Here is a 20,015-nt window from a genome sequence, read left to right as displayed (position 1 = left end):
AGTGCCAAACTGTTCCATTTTACTCCCGGGTACGGCACTGACCCTTAAACGCAAAATGCCAAGAAAACATTCTGGTAGGATGTGGAGTTGTTGAAAAAGTTAGGGCCAATCTTGGAAAATCTAGTCTGTTCCTTAGCCAGCAGCAAGAAACACCTGAAGGAACTCAAAAATTAAGGCTAGAGTTAACTTCTCAAAGGCTTAGAGAGACTGTTTTTATTCAGGGAGTGTTTAGCTTGCTGCCTGATGAACAGTAGGAAGTTTAGCACGCTCTCCTTTTGGAAAGAGGACCTTGTTTTGATCTTGCTGGGAGGACGTTTGACTTTTGACAACTTCAATGATAGGGAGTGCCTAACGAGAGGATCTGCATGCCACTTCTCACTCCGCTCTCCCAGCTGCAGCCTGATCTCTGGGGCAGTAAGTGTCACCTGACCACGGAAACAGTAGAGAAACTAGGATGAACAATCTGCAGGACCAAAGATGGAGAAGCTGAACTAGGTCTGTTCCTTAAGTGATCTTCTTCATGACTCTGAGCTCAGGACTAGGTTTTTTGTTTTTGTTTTTAAATTTTATTTATTTTATTTTTGGCTGCGTTGGGTCTTCGTTGCTGTGTGCGGGCTTTCTCTAGTTGCGGTGAGTGGGGGCTACTCTTCATTGCAGTGCGGGGGCTTCTCATTGCGGTGGCTTCTCTTATTGCGGAGCACGGGCTCTAGGTGCACAGGCTTCAGTAGTTGTGGCTCACGGGCTCTAGAGCGCAGGCTCAGTAGTTGTGGCGCACGGGCTTAGTTGCTCCACGGCATGTGGGATCTTCCCGGACCAGGGCTCAAACCCGTGTCCCCTGCATTGGCAGGTGGGTTCTCAACCACTGTGCCACCAGGGAAGCCCAGGACTAGGTTTTTCTTCCGAGTTTCTTCATTTATATACTGGAGAAACTGCTACTTGCTACTCCTTTCATGGGATACTGAGAATTAGAGAGAAAGCATTCTTGGAAGGGCCAGAGCTTCTCGTCTGAAGGCATTTCTTAATTATAACCAGTGACTCCCCACACTATTCATACACACTGCAATCATCGTCTCTTGTTCATGGGAACGTCAACTTGGCAAAGGAGGAAAGAAAAGGCTGCTGCTTATTCGGGATGTGATGTCAGAAAAATGTAGTGCTGCCAAAGAAAAGGTTCTTGTATTTTTCTGGCCTCAGTTTTTTTTTTTGATTGCTATGTTGGGTCTTCGTTTCTGTGCTAGGGCTTTCTGTAGTTGTGGCAAGCGGGGGCCACTCTTCATCACGGCGCGCGGGCCTCTCACTATTGTGGCCTCTCTTGTTGCGGAGCACAGGCTCCAGACGCGCAGGCTCAGTAGTTGTGGCTCACGGGCCTAGCAGCTCCACGGCATGTGGGATCTTCCCAGACCAGGGTGTGAACCCGTGTCCCCTGCATTAGCAGGCAGATTCTCAACCACTGCGCCACCAGGGAAGCCCCTGGCCTCAGTTTTTTTAGAAGGTATTTAATCTACTCTTTTCTTGAATTTGTGAAGCATTTATTTTCTAAAAAAATTTTAATAACCTCTGAAGTAAATCACATATGCCAGGACAGGCTTGAGATACCAATTCCATTAAACGTTTTTTTCAGGTTCTAAATACACAAGGCAGTAGAGATTCAAGGATGAGCAGGAATAATTTTTCTATACTTCACAGGATGAGAGGATTGAATTGGAATAACACCTTCAAATCCTTGAGCAAAACAGGGGACAGAAACACAGCAGAGAGAATAGAGTCTGGAAGTTCAGGGTGACAAGGTGTGACTCACAGCTCTGCCCCTTACTGGGGCCCTGGGACCGGGATGCAGAAATCTCTCTAGTCTGTTTCCTTGGCTATAAAATGGGACTAATAATGGGATTTGTCTCAAAGGGTTATTGTGGATTAAGTAAGACTAAATGAGACAGTGCATGCGAAGTGCCTAGCCCAACAGAAGCTAGCGATTTTTAGTGCCTGGCACATGACAGTACTCAACACACGGCCCATTTGTTTTTTCCCATTACTTTGGCTTCTCAGGGACCTTTCTTGCAAAAGGAAGTCTTTAAATCATTTCTTATACCAATAAACTTTTCCTTCTGAGGACTTGTGACATGACTTGAGGTGGATATTGCTCCGAATTCTACAAGGAATTCGATTCAACATTAAGAAGATCTCTTGTCATGGGAGTCAATGAAGACAACCCACATCCAAAACAAACAGGTGACCTGGAGAGGAAAAACTAACCTGTCAGCACGAAGCCCAGGATTACTAGTCCAAACAGTGCCTTTACGGCAGGTGGATGTGATTTGCTAGACAACTTTTATTTCCTTGTGCCTTTCCGCAGCGGGCCTGTGGCTTAAGAAGGTGGCACGGCTGCTCTATTGAGGCTGGGTTTGCATTCCTGATGACATTTTCCATCACCGACCGCCGGGCTGCCTTACCTGCTGCCTTGAGAAGAGCTGCCAGCCTCGTGGACCCTCTCCCAGCCGCTATGTGCAGGGGTGTAGTTCCATCATAGGTGGTGCTGTCTACATGGGCATCACCCTAAAATCCCCACACACAGAAAAGGGTTAGTCCAAGGTTCTCTCGCCCTTTTGTCCCCGCCTCCCCCTGTCTGCATGGCTCCCCGGGTCAGATTACCAGCCCTGTTGCTATTTTGGGCCGGCTCTGCCATTGAAGAAATCCCCAGTTAGAAATAACCAGGCAAGGGATGCCGGGACAGCCTGAGCTGCTATTCTGAAGTGCTGAGTAGATATTACAAAGGTGGAGCAGAATGTAGGGAGATAACCTGGTCGCGACATCATTCTTCGAAAAGATTTCCCCAAATCCCCTTTGGGAACTGAATGCAAGGGCAGGTAAGCGCATCCTTCACCTCCAGGAGCAGGCAGCCAGCCAAGGAGATGTTGTCGTGCTCCACGGCCAGGTGCAGCGCCGTGCGCCCCGACTTCCGCTCCTGAGCGTTGACGTCAGCCCCCGCGGCCATGAGCAGCAGCAGACACGGCAAGCTGTTGCTCACCATGGCCACGTGAATGGCGTTCAGACCTGCAGCCCAAGCACAGGCAAGGTCACGGGGAGGGAAGGCCGTCGGGGGTCAGCATGTCTAGTGCTGACAGAATCTCTCCTCCAGACAGTCTTTACAGGTGCTGTCAGTCAGTTGTTCTGCATGGAAACCCACAGACTCCTTTCACGTTCTCAGGAGACACTGAGAGCATACGAACATTCTCCGAATAAAGGATGCTTTCTACATACCAAGACTGGTGTTTGCTCAGGCCTTTGCTTTTCCCTCCTACTGACTGACTATTCCAAATCATCTTTAAAGGAATTAGCTACAGCCAGCAACAGAAATTTCCATAAGAGATGAACTCCAAGTGATTAAGGAAAGCACTTTGGGGTGCCAATCAAATAACACACATTTACCAGAGAGCTACTTTTTGTGTAGAAAGCAGACAGAGAGGGTTATACCACGATGTGTGACTGTCTCTTACCTTCCCCGTTGGGGTGGTTGATAAGTTGTGCTGCCTTCTTGTGCTTGAGTAAAATACTGAGAATTGTATCGTGTCCTTCTTTGGCAGCTAGGTGCAAAACAGAGTTACCCAAGCGGTCCAGAAGGCTCAGGTCGGCCCCGGCCCTCAGCAAGTCCTCCACCACAGCCTCCTGCTTGGTGATCACTGCCAAGTGCAAGGGTGTCTGGGGAGAACAGGCAGGAGATGACACTGGTCAGCGGCATACTTGTAGCCCACAGGCTCATTAGCTGTGACTGCAATAGGTGGAGTCATACGGAGGGGCCATTTCTCATTCCCAGATTAACTGCTCACCTTTGCAAATGAGTTACTCTCTGTTCCACATCATATGCTAATGAAGTATTGGGATGGCCAAAAAGTGCCTTTGGTTTTTAAAGTAAAAATGACACATTTTTCATTTTCTCCAAGAACTTTATTGAACAACGTATTCACCCTTTTGTTCCACCACCTTCTGCCATTTTTCAGGCAACTGCATAATTCCATCTTCCCAAAACTTTATCTTTTTGAGCAAAGAACTGTTCCAGATGCCTTTTACAGTCTTCCAGGGAACTGAAATTTTTTTCATTAAGAGAATTTTGTAAAGACCGAAATGAAATCTGAAGGCGCAATGTCTGGCGAATACAGTGGATGAATCAGAACTTCCCGGCCAAGCTGTAACAGTTTTTGCCTGGTCATCAAAAAAACTTGCGGTCTTGCGTTATCCTGATGGAAGATTATGCGTTTTCTGTTGACTAATTCTGGATGCTTTTCATCAAGTGCTGCTTTCAGTTGGTCTAATTGGAAGCAGTACTTGTTGGAATTAATTGTTTGTTTGGTTTTCCAGAAGGAGCTCATAACAGAGAACTCCCTTCCAATCCCACCATATACACAACATCACCTTCTCTGGATGAAGACCTGCCTTTGGTGTGGATGGTGGTGGTTCATTTCACTTGCCCCACGATCTCTTCTGTTCCACATTGTTGTACAGTATCCACTTTTCATCACCCGTCACAATTTGTTTTAAAAATGGAACGTTTTTGTTACGTTTAAGTAGAGAATCGCATGCGGAAATATGGTCAAGAAGGTTTTTTCCCTGCTTAACTTACATGGAACCGAAACATCAAAGTGATTAACATAACCTAACTGCTGGTGCACATGATTTTCAAAGCTTGATTTGGATATTCTGAGTATGTCGGCTATCTCCATAGTGGTATAACGGTGATTGTTCTCAATTAATGTCTCGATTTGATTGCTATCAACTTCAACTGGTCTACCGGACCACAGAGCATTGTCCAGCGAGAAATCTCCAGCACGAAACTTAGCAAACCACTTTTGACATGTTCAATCAGTCACAGCACCTTCTCCATACACTGCACAAATCTTTTCTTGTGTTTCAGTTGTGTTTTTACCTTTCTTAAAATAATAAAGCATAACAGGCCGAAAATGTTTTCTTTCCATCTTCAATATTAAAACAGCTACACAAAAAAAATCACCAATTTTGATAAGTCTTTTTTTAAATGCATGCTGATATGACAGCTGTCACATACAGTCTAACAAAATTGTTTCAAATGAAGCTAAAGACAACCAAGTGCTACGAGAGCCATCTTACGGAAAAAACCGAACAAACCTTTTGGCCAATCCAATGTATATACTGGACTAACATTTAGTTGTTCAATTATCAAGAATATTTTTTATATTCACAATTCTTAATAGCTTTCTTGTTTCTCACTACAGCCAAATGATTGTTGATATGTTAACTCATCATCTATTAGTAAATTTAGTTTTCTTGAATTTCTAGGAGTCTACCTTCAGCTGAAAAATCATATGTTAACAAATCAAATCAAGGCTATGGTTTTACTGAAGAAGTTTAAATAAACTGCCCAATAGAAACCAATTAACAAAGGTGCTGTCATTCTATACTGACATGGAAAAAAAATGTGCTAAATTAAAAACTACTGTTCCATGGACTGGCTCCATGAGACCGATCGATAGAACTCTGCCACCCCCATTTTAGAGGATTCTCAGTCATACTAGGACCAAAGAACTACCTCTCACTAAGAGGGCTCGGAGGGACAAACAAGCTGAGTTGCTGACACCTAATAGGTGTGTAAACAGTCCATTGGATTACCCTGCCCACGAAGCAGTAGCTCAGTGAATGCAAATGAGATGTTTTGAAAACTGCGTGTTCTCAAAATCAGTAAGACAAACACAATCATGGAAGTATCTTTCAAAGAACTGAGGCCACTGACACAGAACAGCAATGTATTTTTATACAAATCATCAGTCTATTTCACAGAAGCCTGTGAAATCCAGCCTGTTTAGTGACAATTTGCCTCAACTTTCCTTCTCAGTAAGCAGTTAGTGGCTGTAGCAGTGACAACAGGTGGGCCAACAACATCCTGGCCGGGGCACGGCACGTGTAAACAGGATGAAAGATGCTTGTGCTGACTAAGTCTCATTACAGTGATTATTTTTTTTAATTAATTAATTAATTTTTGGCTGTGTTGGGCTTTGTTGCCGCGTGCAGGCTTTCTTTAGTTGCGGCGAGTGGGGTCTACTCTTCGTTGCGGTGCGCAGGGTTCTCATTGCAGTGGCTTCTCTTGTTGCGGAGCACGGGCTCCAGGTGCACAGGCTCAGTAGTTGTGGCACACGGGCTTAGTTGCTCCGCAGCATGTCGGATCTTCCCAGACCAGGGCTCAAACCCGTGTCCCCTGCATTGGCAGGTGGATTCTTAACCACTGCGCCGCCAGGGAAGCCGCTACAGTGATTTATTTAATATAACAGAAACAGATTTTGTTCCTAAATTTCCACTCTCACCCTTATTTTTTTCATCCCTTAGAACTATATCCTGGCTTGAAATGAATCATATCCTCAGAACTTTAGACATTATAGCCAAGAGCCTTCCTCTCAAAAAATAAATAAGTAAATAAATGCTGTGTTTATTAATCAGATATGTTATCTGGGGAGATGGGAAAAGGAAAGAGAATGATATTGGAAAAAAGAGCTGAACTCACATTATACCAGAGATTTAAAATTATCTGTAGTTTCAATATAAGTTTCATATCATACAAAATCTCTTACCATGAGTAAAAAAAATTTTTTTAAAGTTTTTTTTTCCTATGATCCCATGAAGGTTTTCTATGACATTTTAGGCTTTAGATCTTAAACCCTGGGATTATATCTTAAACAATTACACAGTGTAGGAATCCAGGAACTTTTCATGCCATGCCTGCTGGCATATGGACTTATGCAGACATTCTGCAGAGCCAAGTACACAAATGCCCCAGCAACCCCACTCCTGTCTGTGTATCTGAGTGACACAAATCCACAAGGGCACGTGGGTGAGACTCTTCACTGAAGTATTGTCTGTGGAGGTAGGAAGAGAGAAGCTGGTTCAGTGTCCACTGTTGGGGAACAGGTACATAACAGGTGGAAGATGTAAACTATGGGATCCTCTTCAGGAGCAGAAACAAGGAACCAGCTGTACACACAGGTGCGTGGATAAATCCCATAAGCAGTGAAGGCAGAAATATAGTGACATGTAGCACAAAGCCACTTATGCAATTAAAAAATACGTGCATGAAGAACTATATGGACACACACAAATGAGTGCATGTAAAACTGATGAAACCCAAATAGGATCTGTGGATTGTATCAATGTCAATTTCCTGGCTTTGATACTGGACTAGAGTTATGCAAGAAGTTACCACTGGGGAAACTGGGTGAAGGGTACATGGGACTCCTGGTCCACTTTTTTTTTTTTGTAACCACCTATGAATCTATAATTGTATTTAAAATTTAAGAAAAAGGTTTATGCAAATCAGGAGCAGTATGTATAATATGTGGACTGTGTGTAAGAATATACTAAAATATGTCTATTTAAAGTATATATTTTTATGTAACCAATACCTGGGAAAATACTTATAAACACAATAGTTATATTTGGGAGTGGGGCTGGGAGACTTGTATGCTGCCAGGGAGGGTAACCTTGATTCTCTAATGTATCTCCTTACGTACTATTTTAAAAACTATGAATACATATTATATTTATAATAATTAGAAACATTAAACAATACATGCGTAAAAACCCCACTAATGTTTTACAGGAACATATGCAAATGAAACAGTTGATATCACACACACTGGAGTTGTTGTTTATGTCGTGGGGAGGGAAATGGGAGAGGAAAAGAGGGTTTAAAGGGAACAGGTTTCAGAAATATTTTCAGAAAAATCTTAACCCTATGCACTTGGATTATTTTGAGTGTGTCTTTCTCTAGAGGGTGGGTGGCAGAGAGATTTGATCATGACAGATGGCCACAGAAATGTACTAAGATTAGTGAAAGGTATTCTGGGAGAATGTTTAAGACAATTGCCAAATAATCCAAATTACTTAGGGAACTGTCTAATTTCCCATCAAGAATAGCTAAGAGAAAACCTTTACAACGGATAAATGGAAGTCTAAATCTTAGTGGGTTTCTAGTTCTCAAATAAAAGTTGCCATTGGGTGTGTGTTTAAGACCTAAAAGGCAAACCAGGGGGATCCTGAATCCTTGCCCATCAATGAGAACAATGGTAAGGTGGGGAAAACGGACCTGTATTCTCCTGAGAGTCCCCAAATCAGGAGGCACACAAGTGTCAAAGGTGGTGGTTTGAGAGTTTTTGTCTCCAGCACACTGGAGAGTCTCAATATATGTACCCAAATGATACAGTAAGGAGTCTGGCACATAATAAATCACAACTACTAATATCCTGTTGTGCGGTGTCCTTTGCAGGTCCTATTTATAAACAGAAAAACAAGCAATTCCTTCAATCTGACCTCCAGGCAGTGAAGTTAAGCTGCCTTTGAAAGGAGGACTGAGAAGTGACAACATCCCATTTCTAGTTTTATTTGTACACTTGGGATGGTGAAAAGGAACAATCAGTCCAAAAGACTGCGAGAATCAAGCTCTAAGGGCCAAATGACTTTCCAAATACCAGCAACACCCAAAATAGTATGAAAATTTGAAGAAGCTATCCTTTAAATATATATCTAAAATTAGACCTCATCCTAGTTATTTTATGAGTCAGCGAAGACTCCCCAACTCCATTTTTCCTTTGATCTTAAGCATGACAGCCAAAGAAGAAGCCTAATGCCTTACATCCATTACTTTCCCTTACTGGGAAACACCTATCCACAGATAAAAATCTATTGAGAGATACATGTAAACATTTCAGGACTTCTGCTTTGAGAAAATAAAAATGATTCACATCACCTGCTTTAAAAATTGGGAACTGGAACAGGCACCTTTACTGTGTAAATAATTGTGCATGATGGTTGTCTGTATTTTTAGAGTAAGGGATACGCTTGAATCAGGCATCCGAGCATACCACAGAGGCCAAGGAAGACTGGGAAGTCACTTTGGTTCGTGTGAAGGGAAGGAGAAAACAGGAAAGCCGAGAAGGGGGCAAGACCAGGAGGCTGTAGAGAAGAGTGATGGGGCCGGGGAAAGGCAGCAGGAAGAGAGAGAGCCCCGGGAGGGAGGAGGGAGGAGGGAGCAGCTCTGGAGAGCGGAACCCTACTCGCCTCCTGCTTGTGCGGTCGCTTACCCAGAGAGGCTGGCCCGGGTCTGCCTGCTCCCTACACCCAGCCTCCAGGCTTTGGTTCTGTCCAACAGTTTGAATCTCCTTTCCTCACCTGAAATCCGCATGTGCCCAACAGGCAGCCTCACTGAGTCTCCAGTCAACTCCCCGATCTGAAATATTTGAAGACCTCTGTAACAGAGGTCCTCAAGCTGTTTTTGAGCCCACCTAATTTCTATGTAAACCTGATTTGGGCAAATCTCTTTGGTGTTTCCTGTTTTCTTCACCTTGAGCTTTCTGTTTTTGAAAGACACTTTTTCCTTCTCTAGCAACCTTTTTTTACCTTTCTGTATTCTGATTCAGCACCCTTCATTTGATATGCATGTAATCTAGATGCTGTCAACATGTTCAGCAGACTTCAAAATTCTTGTAAATCACTAGCTTTTCAAACTTAACTTTTTTCCAATTGCATTTTTTTCTTGACAGATGTGACATATTTATCCTATTAACGTTATATGCTACTGTTAAGAAACACACACGCACGCACGCACGCACATACAAACGATGGATTTTTATTCAGTTGTCTCCTTGATATTTCTGCTTACCTGGTAGAGATCATTTCTCATGTTGATAATTTCATCAGAAATCAAGCCAGATGTGACTTCTAGCAGATCTCTCACAAGCTGAGCATGAAGGTGGATGATTGCTAAGTGTAAGACACTGGAACAAAAATATAGTGGCAATAATCAACTAAACTGTTAATGGAAAAAAAAAAGATTCCCGAGGTAGGATTAGACTCCCAGACTGTATCTGGCTCTCATACCTAGTTTTCTTTGGCCCCCAAATGTCTTGAATGTATGCAACATCTTGTATCCAAGGTGGGGATGCTTTATTGCCTACTCATTTCCAGTACCTGCCTGCTCTCTGGTCTCTGGGGGCATTCAGTTTGGACCCCTGAGGTGTAAAGGAACCCGGGCTTCGAGACAGAGAAACCTATGTTCAAATCCCAGCTCTGCCTCTGTGCCATGCACTTTCTCCTCTAACTTTCCCCTGACTTACCCCGACACACAGGTGACGTGTGTAAAATGCCTGCACTAGGATCTGTTCAGAAGAGTGTAGTTATCTCACCTAGCTCTGCCACCTCTGCCCAAATACAGTGTGGTGGCTTTTTAAGATCTTCCTAGATCCCAAGAAGGGAGAATGGAGTCGGGCTCTTAACTATTGGGAGAAGACTCTAGACGCAGACTTCTGAAGGAACAATGTAACTGTATTTCTCCACCGAATTAGTCCCTCTGCCTGGAATGGTTCTGCTCCTCTTCTCTGCCTCAGCGGCACCTGTTTATCCTTCATATGCCAGCGCAAACCCTACATCCTCGGAGAAGACGTCCTCAACTTCCTAGGCAGACCAAGCTGTCTCCCCTCAAGGTTACTGCTTGGTTGAGCGACTGCAGTTTTCTATACATCTCCCTCCCTCTCTGGCCTGTGACCCTCTCAGAGGCTGGTTCCCTCTGCGTCAGCCTTATAGTCCTGGCACACAGTTTAGGCACTGAAATAAGGATGACTGAACAAACTTAGGGCTAACACTAATGAGGCTGAAAACATTGGCAGGTGCCAATCATCACTCCTAGGAACAAATTTTTTTAATTGTTAAAAAAACTTATAATTAAACTTAATTGGAAACGACTCAACAATAAAAAGTGGCTACTATTTGTTTAGAGCTTCTAATACCAGACCACACCAAGCACTTGACATACATTATCTGATTAATCACAACAACAGTCTATGAGGTAGGTGATATTATCCTTATTTTTCAGGTGATGAAAGTGAGACTTACGGGTTTAACAGCACTCAATCCAGGTCATATATTAAGTCCAGGACTGCCTTGCCCCAAAGCCATCTCTTAATCCCTTAAGCTCTCCTGCTTCAGGGGCACATGGGCACCGCTCTGTAGAGCTGCAGATGAACATCTAGGAGGACGAATCCTCCAAAGTATGGACAGATTATGATGCAGAGCACTCTAAGAATCCCAGGGTGGCAGTACACACGGGATTTGAGGCACAGGCTGGATTTTCTCTAAAGATATTAGGTGTCATTTTATTCAGGCCACCTTCTTGGAAATAGCAAGTGTATATTACTTGGGATTAACATTGACTCAGGAGAGCCTGAAAAACTAAACTGTGACTTCATTATTTGAGAGCTATTTTTAAATGAATGATTTCAGGGTTTCAGTACTGCCTTTTGAACCGTAGGGCTGGAAGAAGACTGCTGAAAAGGGCCCAAAGTCTGACGCAGACATGATGCACATATACCAAGAAAAAGGTCGTACTTCAAAAACTGCCTAAAAATTTCCATGTGCAGCTCAGCATTTTGTAGCAGAAGTACATTCCCCCTCCCCCATAAGTTTTCACACCCTCATGGGAATTTCCCCAGTACCAGAAGCTTTTATTATTTTTTTCTTCATTGTATTTTCTGTGATGACTAACGGCCACAGGATTCAGATTATTAGCCGAATATGATAAACTCAGTGAAAACAAGGGACTGAGCTGTGAAGGCCAAAAGCTATCCCTTGTCTATATTCTTATGAGGACTCCTCTTTGGTCTCCCCAAGTCTCACCCCTCTGGTCTCCAGCTGCGACAAGCCCCGTGGGCCTGCTTGCGGGAGGATGTCTGGGGTCCAGGGAGGGGACTCTAAGGATTCATTTCCTGCTTGGGCAGGGAAGCCACCTCCCCAGGCTCTCCACATACATCCAGGTCCCTGCACACGTCTATGCCTTCCCCTCAGTGCCCTCACCTGAATGCACGTGCCTGTACCCCCTCCACAGTCCTCCCGTCGAACACCAGCAGTCCCTACACACGTCTATACCTTCCCCTCAGTGCCCTCACCTGAACGCACGTGCCTGTATCCCTTCCACAGTCCTCCCGTCGAACACCAGCAGTCCCTACACACGTCTATACCTTCCCCTCAGTGCCCTCACCTGAACGCACGTGCCTGTGTCCCCTTCCACAGTCCTCCCGTCGAACACCAGCAGTCCCTACACACGTCTATACGTTCCCCTCAGTGCCCTCACCTGAATGCGCGTGCCTGTGTCCCCTCCACAGTCCTCCCTTCGAACACCAGCAGGTCCCTTCCTAACTTACCTATGCTCGTCTTTCTCAGGCTCATCAGCAGGCCCCTAAAAATGTCACCTGAAATGCTACTGTCCTGTCTTGGTTAACTGCTTTCTCTTGTGGTTATATGCTATTGAATGCTAAATGGATTATTTAACCCTGTAAAAAACATTCTGCTGTTCATGACATTACACAAAGAAGGCTGTACCGGTTCCTCTCATACTGTATTAACAAGGCCAGTGGTTACACCACATCCTTGGTTAAGCTGCAAGGAATGAGAACAAAGGTCTCTGTCTGAAACCCTGAGGTTGGCACTTTCCTAAAGCATTTGGTTCAGTGTTTAAACTGAGGTTTAAAACACAGCGCCCAAGAGCTCTTCCACAGAGAAGGATTTCTCATTGCTGACACTATTTTGGGAAGGTTTTAGATAAAGCACTTGACTTGGATTTGAGGGCTGCTGTCACTCGTTATTTTTATAGGCTTTTGAGATCATTTTAGAAGTCTCAATGAAAGGACTAGGAGAACCGTTTTTAGAAAGAAGCCAGGTGTCTTTGCAAATACAAGCTCAGTAACAGCAGGAATGGGAAGCACGGTGCTTGGAATGTTAGACTCCCACACAATGTGGGTTAGAACAGTCACAAGAGTCTGATTCAGTCGCAGACTGGTGACCATTAATAGAGGCAGTAGAAGAGGAACCAGTAACTGGGAGAGCATGACAACGGCCTCCTAATTATTTTGTTGCTGCTGTTGTGCTCTCTATTGGGCTTTTCCTTGAGAATATTATTATTACAAATATGCAGTGGGGATAACAAGCGCTTTAGGGATTTGGTAAGACCAAATTTTATCATATTATTCCAATAAATAAAGCAAATATTACTGTTCCAATAAACAAGTGTTTATTAAGTATGATTCTAAATCGTATTCCAACAAATAAAGCAGGGCTTTTCAAAAACTACTATTCCCTATACACACTACCAAATGTAAAACAGATAGCTAGTGGGAAGCAGCCGCATAGCACAGGGAGATCAGCTAGCTCCGTGCTTTGTGACCACCTACAGGAGTGGGATAGGGAGGGCGGGAGGGAGGCTCAAGAGGGAGGGGATATGGGGGTATATGTATCCATATAGCTGATTCACTTTGTTGTGAAGCAGAAACTAACACAACATTGTAAAGCAATTATACTCGAGTAAAGATGTTAAAAAAAAAAAAAAAAAAAAAGTACCATTCCCCACACCCATCTTAGTTTTCTTGCCCAGAGTGCTGTGCTCTTAGATGAGCATTCTGGCTATTTTAGAGCCCAGGAGGTGAGAGCCACAGGGCAGGAGAAGGAGACTGTGCCAGTCAACCTTACTGACACATTATTTTCCTTGAGAGAGTGTTTCAGCTGCAGGACCCAGTAACTTTGATCAGCTCTTCTCACTTCTAGCCAGCGTGCATACACTACTTATCCCTCTTCGCCCCTTTAGAACAACCCTTGTTGCGCAGTCCTGACTTACCCGTCCCCGTTCCCGTCCTGCACCGCAGTGAGGTGGCGCTGGGCGGCCAGCAGCGCCCTCACGTCTCCTGTCACCGCGTAGTCAAAAAGGGCGTTCGCGTGCTGCTTGGCAAGCTGCATGGCCTTCTCCAGAAAGAGGTTATCTGCAAGGCAGTGGATCCCGATCACAGTTCAGTTTCCCATACCTGCTCTGCAGGAATGCCATGCTTGAGGCCAAGACCCTCGGCATCAGTGTTCTGATACCCTGAGACACGTCGACCTACTGGAAGATGCTCCTCTCGGTGCTTCTGGGTTGTGTTCACTAGAAAAAGCACAGCTGGACATTGGCTCACTGACAAACACAGAGGCTGATCTCCAAAAAATCTGTCTACAGTTTGTTCGGGGAAAAGAAGTTCAGAAGTTTCTGTTATCTTAAGGGGAACAATCAATCTCCAAATAACGTTAACTGGGTTTTGCCATAATTGTAAATAATCTCTGGGTGAAATAATCCTTCATGGGGGTCTTGAACGACTTTCGTTAGGCAAAAAGTGTCAAAAATCAGTCTCTGCCACAGAGATACAGACTCTCCGAGAGCCACTGGTGTTTTTGTAAACTTTGCTTCCTGAAGGTCAACGGGAGGAAAATTGTGGCTTGCAGGTCAAATCCTGTGTGTGGCCCGTTTTTATACAGCCCCCTAGCTAATAAGCATGGTTTGTACGTTTTTGAAGGGGTGTTAAAAAAAGAATATGCAATAGAAACCATATGTAGCCCCCAACTCTACATATTTACTATCTTTCTCTTACAGAAAAAGTCTTCCAGGCATAATCTAGGATGACCTAGACTCATGACACATACTCTAATGGGTTCTGGTTCCAAATATTCACTGTCCCTCCTAATCCTAATTCTTCAAAGAAGGCATCAGGATAAAGGGAAAAGTTCTTATTTTCAGGCGAAATTCCACTTCAGTATGACAGTCGAGAGAAGGGAGACTGTCAAAGTTATGCAAACTGCTCTCTCTTATCTGTGGTGGAAATGATTTAGATTATCTCTCGTGATACCCTAAAACTGCATGACGACTGGAGAAGCATATGTAAAGTTCTATACTTTATATTCAAAGATAACCCTGGGAAAATGGAAATCCCAGTGTGAATAAAATAACCTGGCACATGCTTTTCAAAAGGCACACAGGGCTCTGAAGAGCACGCTGAACCAGATGTTGATGTATCGTCTTTAGATCAACAGAAAATAAACCCGTCTTCCGGAAACAGGTTGTCCACCTAGAACTGACCCACCCCCTCACCAAGCAGTACAATGCAGGCCCCCATGTGCTCACTCACCCTGGGAACTGCGATTCTCCTCCTTCACCCCTACCGAGTACGCCAGATCAGCCTCATCGCCCCGCTTGCAGGACTCTCTATCTTGCTCGGTGCTCTCTGCTGCCTGCCCAGAGAGATTTATGGCCTCTCTGTCATCACTCTTGTCATAACCTTCAGGGTCACTTTTAGATGGGGTGTCTATGGTTCCTAAGATAAAAGCAAAAATTCAGCTTTTTTCCCTCAGTAAAATCTATTAATTAAGTTATAATTCACTGTTTCAGCAAAGGTCAGATAAAGGTAGGAGGCAGGTTTACTGCAAAGGGAAAAGAAAAACAACAATTTAAAATTCCTTTTAAAATGGTCATAAGTAACACGTTTTGGAGCTATTTTAAAGTCACTTTCAAAAAACGTTTTTTAAATTGAGGTATAACATTGTAATAATTTCAGGTGTACCATATAATGACTCAGAACTTGTCCACACTGCAAAATGATCACCACAGTAAGTCTAGTTAACACCCATCAGCATATATAGTTGCAAATTCTTTTTTCTTGTGATGAGAACTTATTTAAGACCTTAAAAAAAAATTTTTTTTTTTACATTTCTAAAAATGTACACCTCATTCTGTTTATCTGTAAAGGAGAAAAATGAAATAAAGCTCTTCTAGGAATTGCGAGGAAGTGGCATTTTTAAAGTTCTTGAAAACAGAGCAGCTAATTTTTTCCCTAATGCTCAAGCAGGTTGTGAAGATGTGATCTCAATTCACATTCTTTGCTGTGGGAGCTATCCAGTGCACTGTTTCCGATCACACTGTTTCAGGTCCTGCTATGCTATCTGACAGCTACTATGAGAACACCGAGATTTTACAGGCAGACCTGGTTCAGATCCTGGTTCTGCCACTAACAGATATGTACCTTCAGTGAGTGAATGATCATTTCTGAACCTTGGTGCGCTCTGTCTGTAAAATGAAGATACTAATATTTTCCTTACAGAGGAATCATAAAGATTACAGTTAAAACATGTAAAAGCACCTGACGTAAAATAGTTGTTGAATACGTGAGAAGACCTTGTTGTATTATTTCTTCAATGAGTACGCTAAAATGGACATGTAATAGAAGTATGAACACATGATGTGACAACTGCTAATTAGGGGATACATTTTTTTTTTGTAAATTTATTTATTTTATTTATTTATTTTTGGCTACGCTGGGTCTTTGTTGCTGTGCGCGGGCTTTCTCTAGTTGTGGCGAGCAGGGGCTACTCATTGCAGTGCGTGGGCTTCTCATTGTGGTGGCTTCTCTTGTTGCGGAGCACGGGCTCTAGGCACGTGGGCTTCAGTAGTTGTGGCACGTGGGCTCAGTAGTTGTGGCTCATGGGCTCTAGAGCGCAGGCTCAGTAGTTGTGGCGCACGGGCTTAGCTGCTCCGCAGCCTGTGGGATCTTCCCGGGCCAGGGCTTGAACCCGTGTCCCCTGCATTGGCAGGCGATTCTTAACCAGTGCGCCACCAGGGAAGCCCCCAGGAGATACATTTGATGAGAAAAGACCATCCCTATAAAACTCTAAGTGTCTTCAAAAGTGTAGTATTTGAGAAAAAAGAGAGAGAACAGCTAAGTTTGGTGACTTTTTTAAGTTTGCATAGTCAAGTCTCTCTATATCCCTATTTAATGTTCTTTTCTTTCTCTGTTCATGCCACGTACAAAGTAAATGTATAAATTTAAATATAGTATCAGGAATAGAATCTATACTCTCCACAGGAAATAATAATTTTTTGGAAAAGAAGTATCTTCTTAATTTATTGGCATTCATCAATTTTTTTCAAGATAATGTTGTGGTGAGTAATGATTTAAAAAAAAAACTTTTTGGCTTTAATTAATTTTTAAATCATTTTTTTTGTTCTTTTCTCAGTACTAAAAAAAAAGAAAAGTGTTACTTACCATGCTTCATCCCAGCATTAGATTTAGCGGTTCCAGGGTGGAAGGTAATTCCACCATATGTAGGAAATCCATAGTGTGGGAAGCCATACCCTGAAATGGCAAGCAAAACAAATGAAACCTCATGATGCTTTTTTAAATAAAAAGAAACTCAGCAAACGTTAGTGTTCTCCCTCTGGTGAGAACAGGCTTTGGTGTGCCCGACACGGTCCTTCTGTTGAGACTTAGTAACAAGGCACATCACTGGGGGTCCTGGGACGATGAGAATTCGACTCTGGCAAGGTTACATTTTTGGCAACCCAGGCAGAGCCCAGGCTCTGGGCAGCACGGAGGAGCTCATGCTGGAGAAAGTCTCCCACTCCTGCACGGAGGGGAGAGGCTAACGGTGAGTGGCTGCCATCCAGACTCAGACTTGCTGACACAGAAGACAGTAAAGTGACCCCTGGAGGGAAAAACTGAACCAAACAAAATACAGAAACATATACTGGCTCCTCAAGAGAAACATGCCCCCACCGGTCACTCTCATGCGTTTCTGCTGGAAGCACAAGCTGGTAAAATTCTGGGAAGCAGCGAGTGTTAGTTGTCATGCTCTCTGACACAGTAATTTCACTTCAAAGAATCTAATTTACAAAAATTATCTGGAATAAAAGAAAAGCAATGTGGATAGAGGAGTTCACTGCAACATTTTAGATAAGAAACAGGAAACAATCTTCAAGTAAGTTATACTACGGTTTGTTCACTTGATGAGTTACTACAAGTCATTAAAATGATGCTTAAAAATGATGCTTATGTAAAATTTCTATTACCATGGGGAAATGCTTATGTTAAACCATTAGGAAAAAGCAGCATACATGACTCTATACACAATCATGATAATAAATAGGTCATACGAGTAAATGGATTAAAACACTATGCAAAATGAGGATCACAGCTGTGCTTGGAGAAATGTATAAATATGTATTATAATGTATGTACCTGCCAAAAAACAATAGCTAATCTTTGATGGCAGGATTTTATGTATCTACAACATAGCGCAAATATAGTATGAAACCTTTCCAATGTTTCCAAAGAATACCAAGACAACTGTACCAAAAAAAAAAAAAAAAGGAGGGGGGAATATACCAAAATGTTAAGAGGTATCCTTTGGGTAACTGGCCTTCATGACTTTTTTCCTTCTTACAGTTTTTGGTATTAATCTATCCACATGTTATAAGATGAACATGCATTTCTTTGGAAAAAAGTTGGCTGGGAAATTTTAAGTAATGTAATATATCATGTTCAATAATGTCACAACACTCAACCCATAGACAAGGAAATCTAGGAGAAGAAAATCTGCCCTTTCAGATGTGAAAGAACAGGCTTGGTTCGTACCTGGGCCGGTACTTCCAGCGCCGCCGCCTCCACCGCTGCTGCCGAACATGCCTCCACCTCCAGCTCCCGCCCCACTGCCGCCACCGAAACTATCCGAGAAATTGGGCATGAGCTTCTGCCGTTTCCTCTGCACTTCCTCTTTATCTGTATTTAAAGGAAGAGAAACCAGAGGAGAAAAGATTGATTCAGCTCCACTACTAGCCACAGAAAGAATACTGATTCTGATGGTATTTTTAAACATCTTAAGGGGAAATAGAAAGCACCCAAGGAGGAAGAGATGCCAAATGTCAAGAAGCATTATATTTATTCCAATGAGCACGAAGACCAAGAACCAGCCTCAGAGGGACCACAGAACAGTACACACCCAAATTCTCTCTGCAATTGTTTCTTTTTTTTTTTTTTAAATGTTTTGTTTGTTTGTTTTCAATTTATTTATTTATTTATTTATTTTTGGCTGTGTTGGGTCTTCGTTTCTGTGCGAGGGCTTTCTCTAGTTGCGGCAAGCGGGGGCCACTCTTCATCGCGGTGCGCGGGCCTCTCACTATTGCGGCCTCTCTTTGCGGAGCACAGGCTCCAGACGCACAGGCTCAGTACTTGTGGCTCACGGGCCTCGTTGCTCCGCAGCATGTGGGATCCTCCCAGACCAGGGCTCGAACCCGCGTCCCCTGCATTGGCAGGCAGACTCTCAACCACTGCGCCACCAGGGAAGCCCTGCAATTGTTTCTTAAGTCCCCCATGTCATTCAAGTTAGTGAGAGACTAGACTGCCCATCAAAGATGAAGAGACTGAAAATACTGAATGAGAACAACATTACTGAGCATTTTCACTTGGTCATACAAAACAACTGTTACTAATCAGCTAACATTTATTATGTGTCTACAACGACCTAAGTGCTGAGGATAAAGAGAAGTATGACATCATGTCTTTGCTGTCAAGAACCCTCCAATATAATTTTAAGGTTCTGGGGGAAAGACTTAAAGACAAAGCACTATAATGCTATATATGTTAAATTCATGGTGCCAGCTAGGGTTCCAGGAGTTCAAGGAAGGACTTCTAGGGAGTCTCTGTGGGCTGGAAAATTCAGGAAAAGGCTTCCCAGAATCAACTCTGTATCAGGAGAGGACAAAGGGAGGACGTCGTGGGAAGGGGATGTAGAGGGAAAGTAACAAAGGAACCAATGTGCACAGCATGCTTATGAGAACAGCAGTGGGTCAGCTTAGCTGAAGGGAAAGTTTAGTATGAGGAATTCTTGAGAAATGGGGCTGATTGGGACCACACTGCCAAGCACCTGGATTATGAACCTAAGGGATTTAATTTACAGGCAGGAGAGCCATGGAATGTTTTTGAACTGGGGAATGCCATGTACATGGTGGTATTTTAGAAAGATTCATCTGTCACTGGTGCACAGGATAAAATAAAGAGTCAAAGTGAGAGGCAGAGACAGTGCAGACATAAGGTGTTGGAGGCTGTTCCTTGGTGGTCGCCACAATAATAAAAATGCGTGCATCCCAGAAAGACAATAAAAGATGGATCTGCAGTCATTGGTAACTCATGAGATATGAGGCTACAAGTCTAAGACCACTACTTGACTAAAATACAGTGATGCCCTCTGAGATTTTCAATTGGCCAAGTCTAGATACTATTTAGACTTTCCCCCCTCATTCCCCATGTGGTTGCTCTGTTTTTCTTTTGCTTCTCACCAGCCCCACTGCCCCTCTGAGTTCTGCCAGTGACTTTGTGGTCTATTGTTCC

General features: G+C 43.4%; 1 protein-coding gene across 3 annotated transcripts in view; it reads right to left on the bottom strand.

The window, feature by feature from the left end:
- The window catches only part of NFKB1 (nuclear factor kappa B subunit 1), a 129,188-nt gene that overhangs the window by 7,128 nt on the left and 102,045 nt on the right, over nucleotides 1-20,015 (bottom strand). For all 3 annotated transcript variants that reach the window (XM_068542504.1, XM_068542503.1, XM_068542505.1), the window contains exons 12-19: nucleotides 18,264-18,407; nucleotides 16,896-16,985; nucleotides 14,985-15,170; nucleotides 13,670-13,811; nucleotides 9,671-9,785; nucleotides 3,492-3,693; nucleotides 2,879-3,048; nucleotides 2,448-2,550 (exon numbers count right to left, since the gene is read on the bottom strand). In XM_068542504.1, coding sequence (XP_068398605.1) covers nucleotides 2,448-2,550; nucleotides 2,879-3,048; nucleotides 3,492-3,693; nucleotides 9,671-9,785; nucleotides 13,670-13,811; nucleotides 14,985-15,170; nucleotides 16,896-16,985; nucleotides 18,264-18,407 — 1,152 coding nt within the window. The remainder of the gene's footprint in view (nucleotides 1-2,447; nucleotides 2,551-2,878; nucleotides 3,049-3,491; nucleotides 3,694-9,670; nucleotides 9,786-13,669; nucleotides 13,812-14,984; nucleotides 15,171-16,895; nucleotides 16,986-18,263; nucleotides 18,408-20,015) is intronic.

Source organism: Eschrichtius robustus, chromosome 4 (assembly GCF_028021215.1).
Source record: "Eschrichtius robustus isolate mEscRob2 chromosome 4, mEscRob2.pri, whole genome shotgun sequence".
Classification (NCBI taxonomy): domain Eukaryota; kingdom Metazoa; phylum Chordata; class Mammalia; order Artiodactyla; family Eschrichtiidae; genus Eschrichtius; species Eschrichtius robustus.
This window is presented reverse-complemented; position numbering and strand designations above follow the sequence as displayed.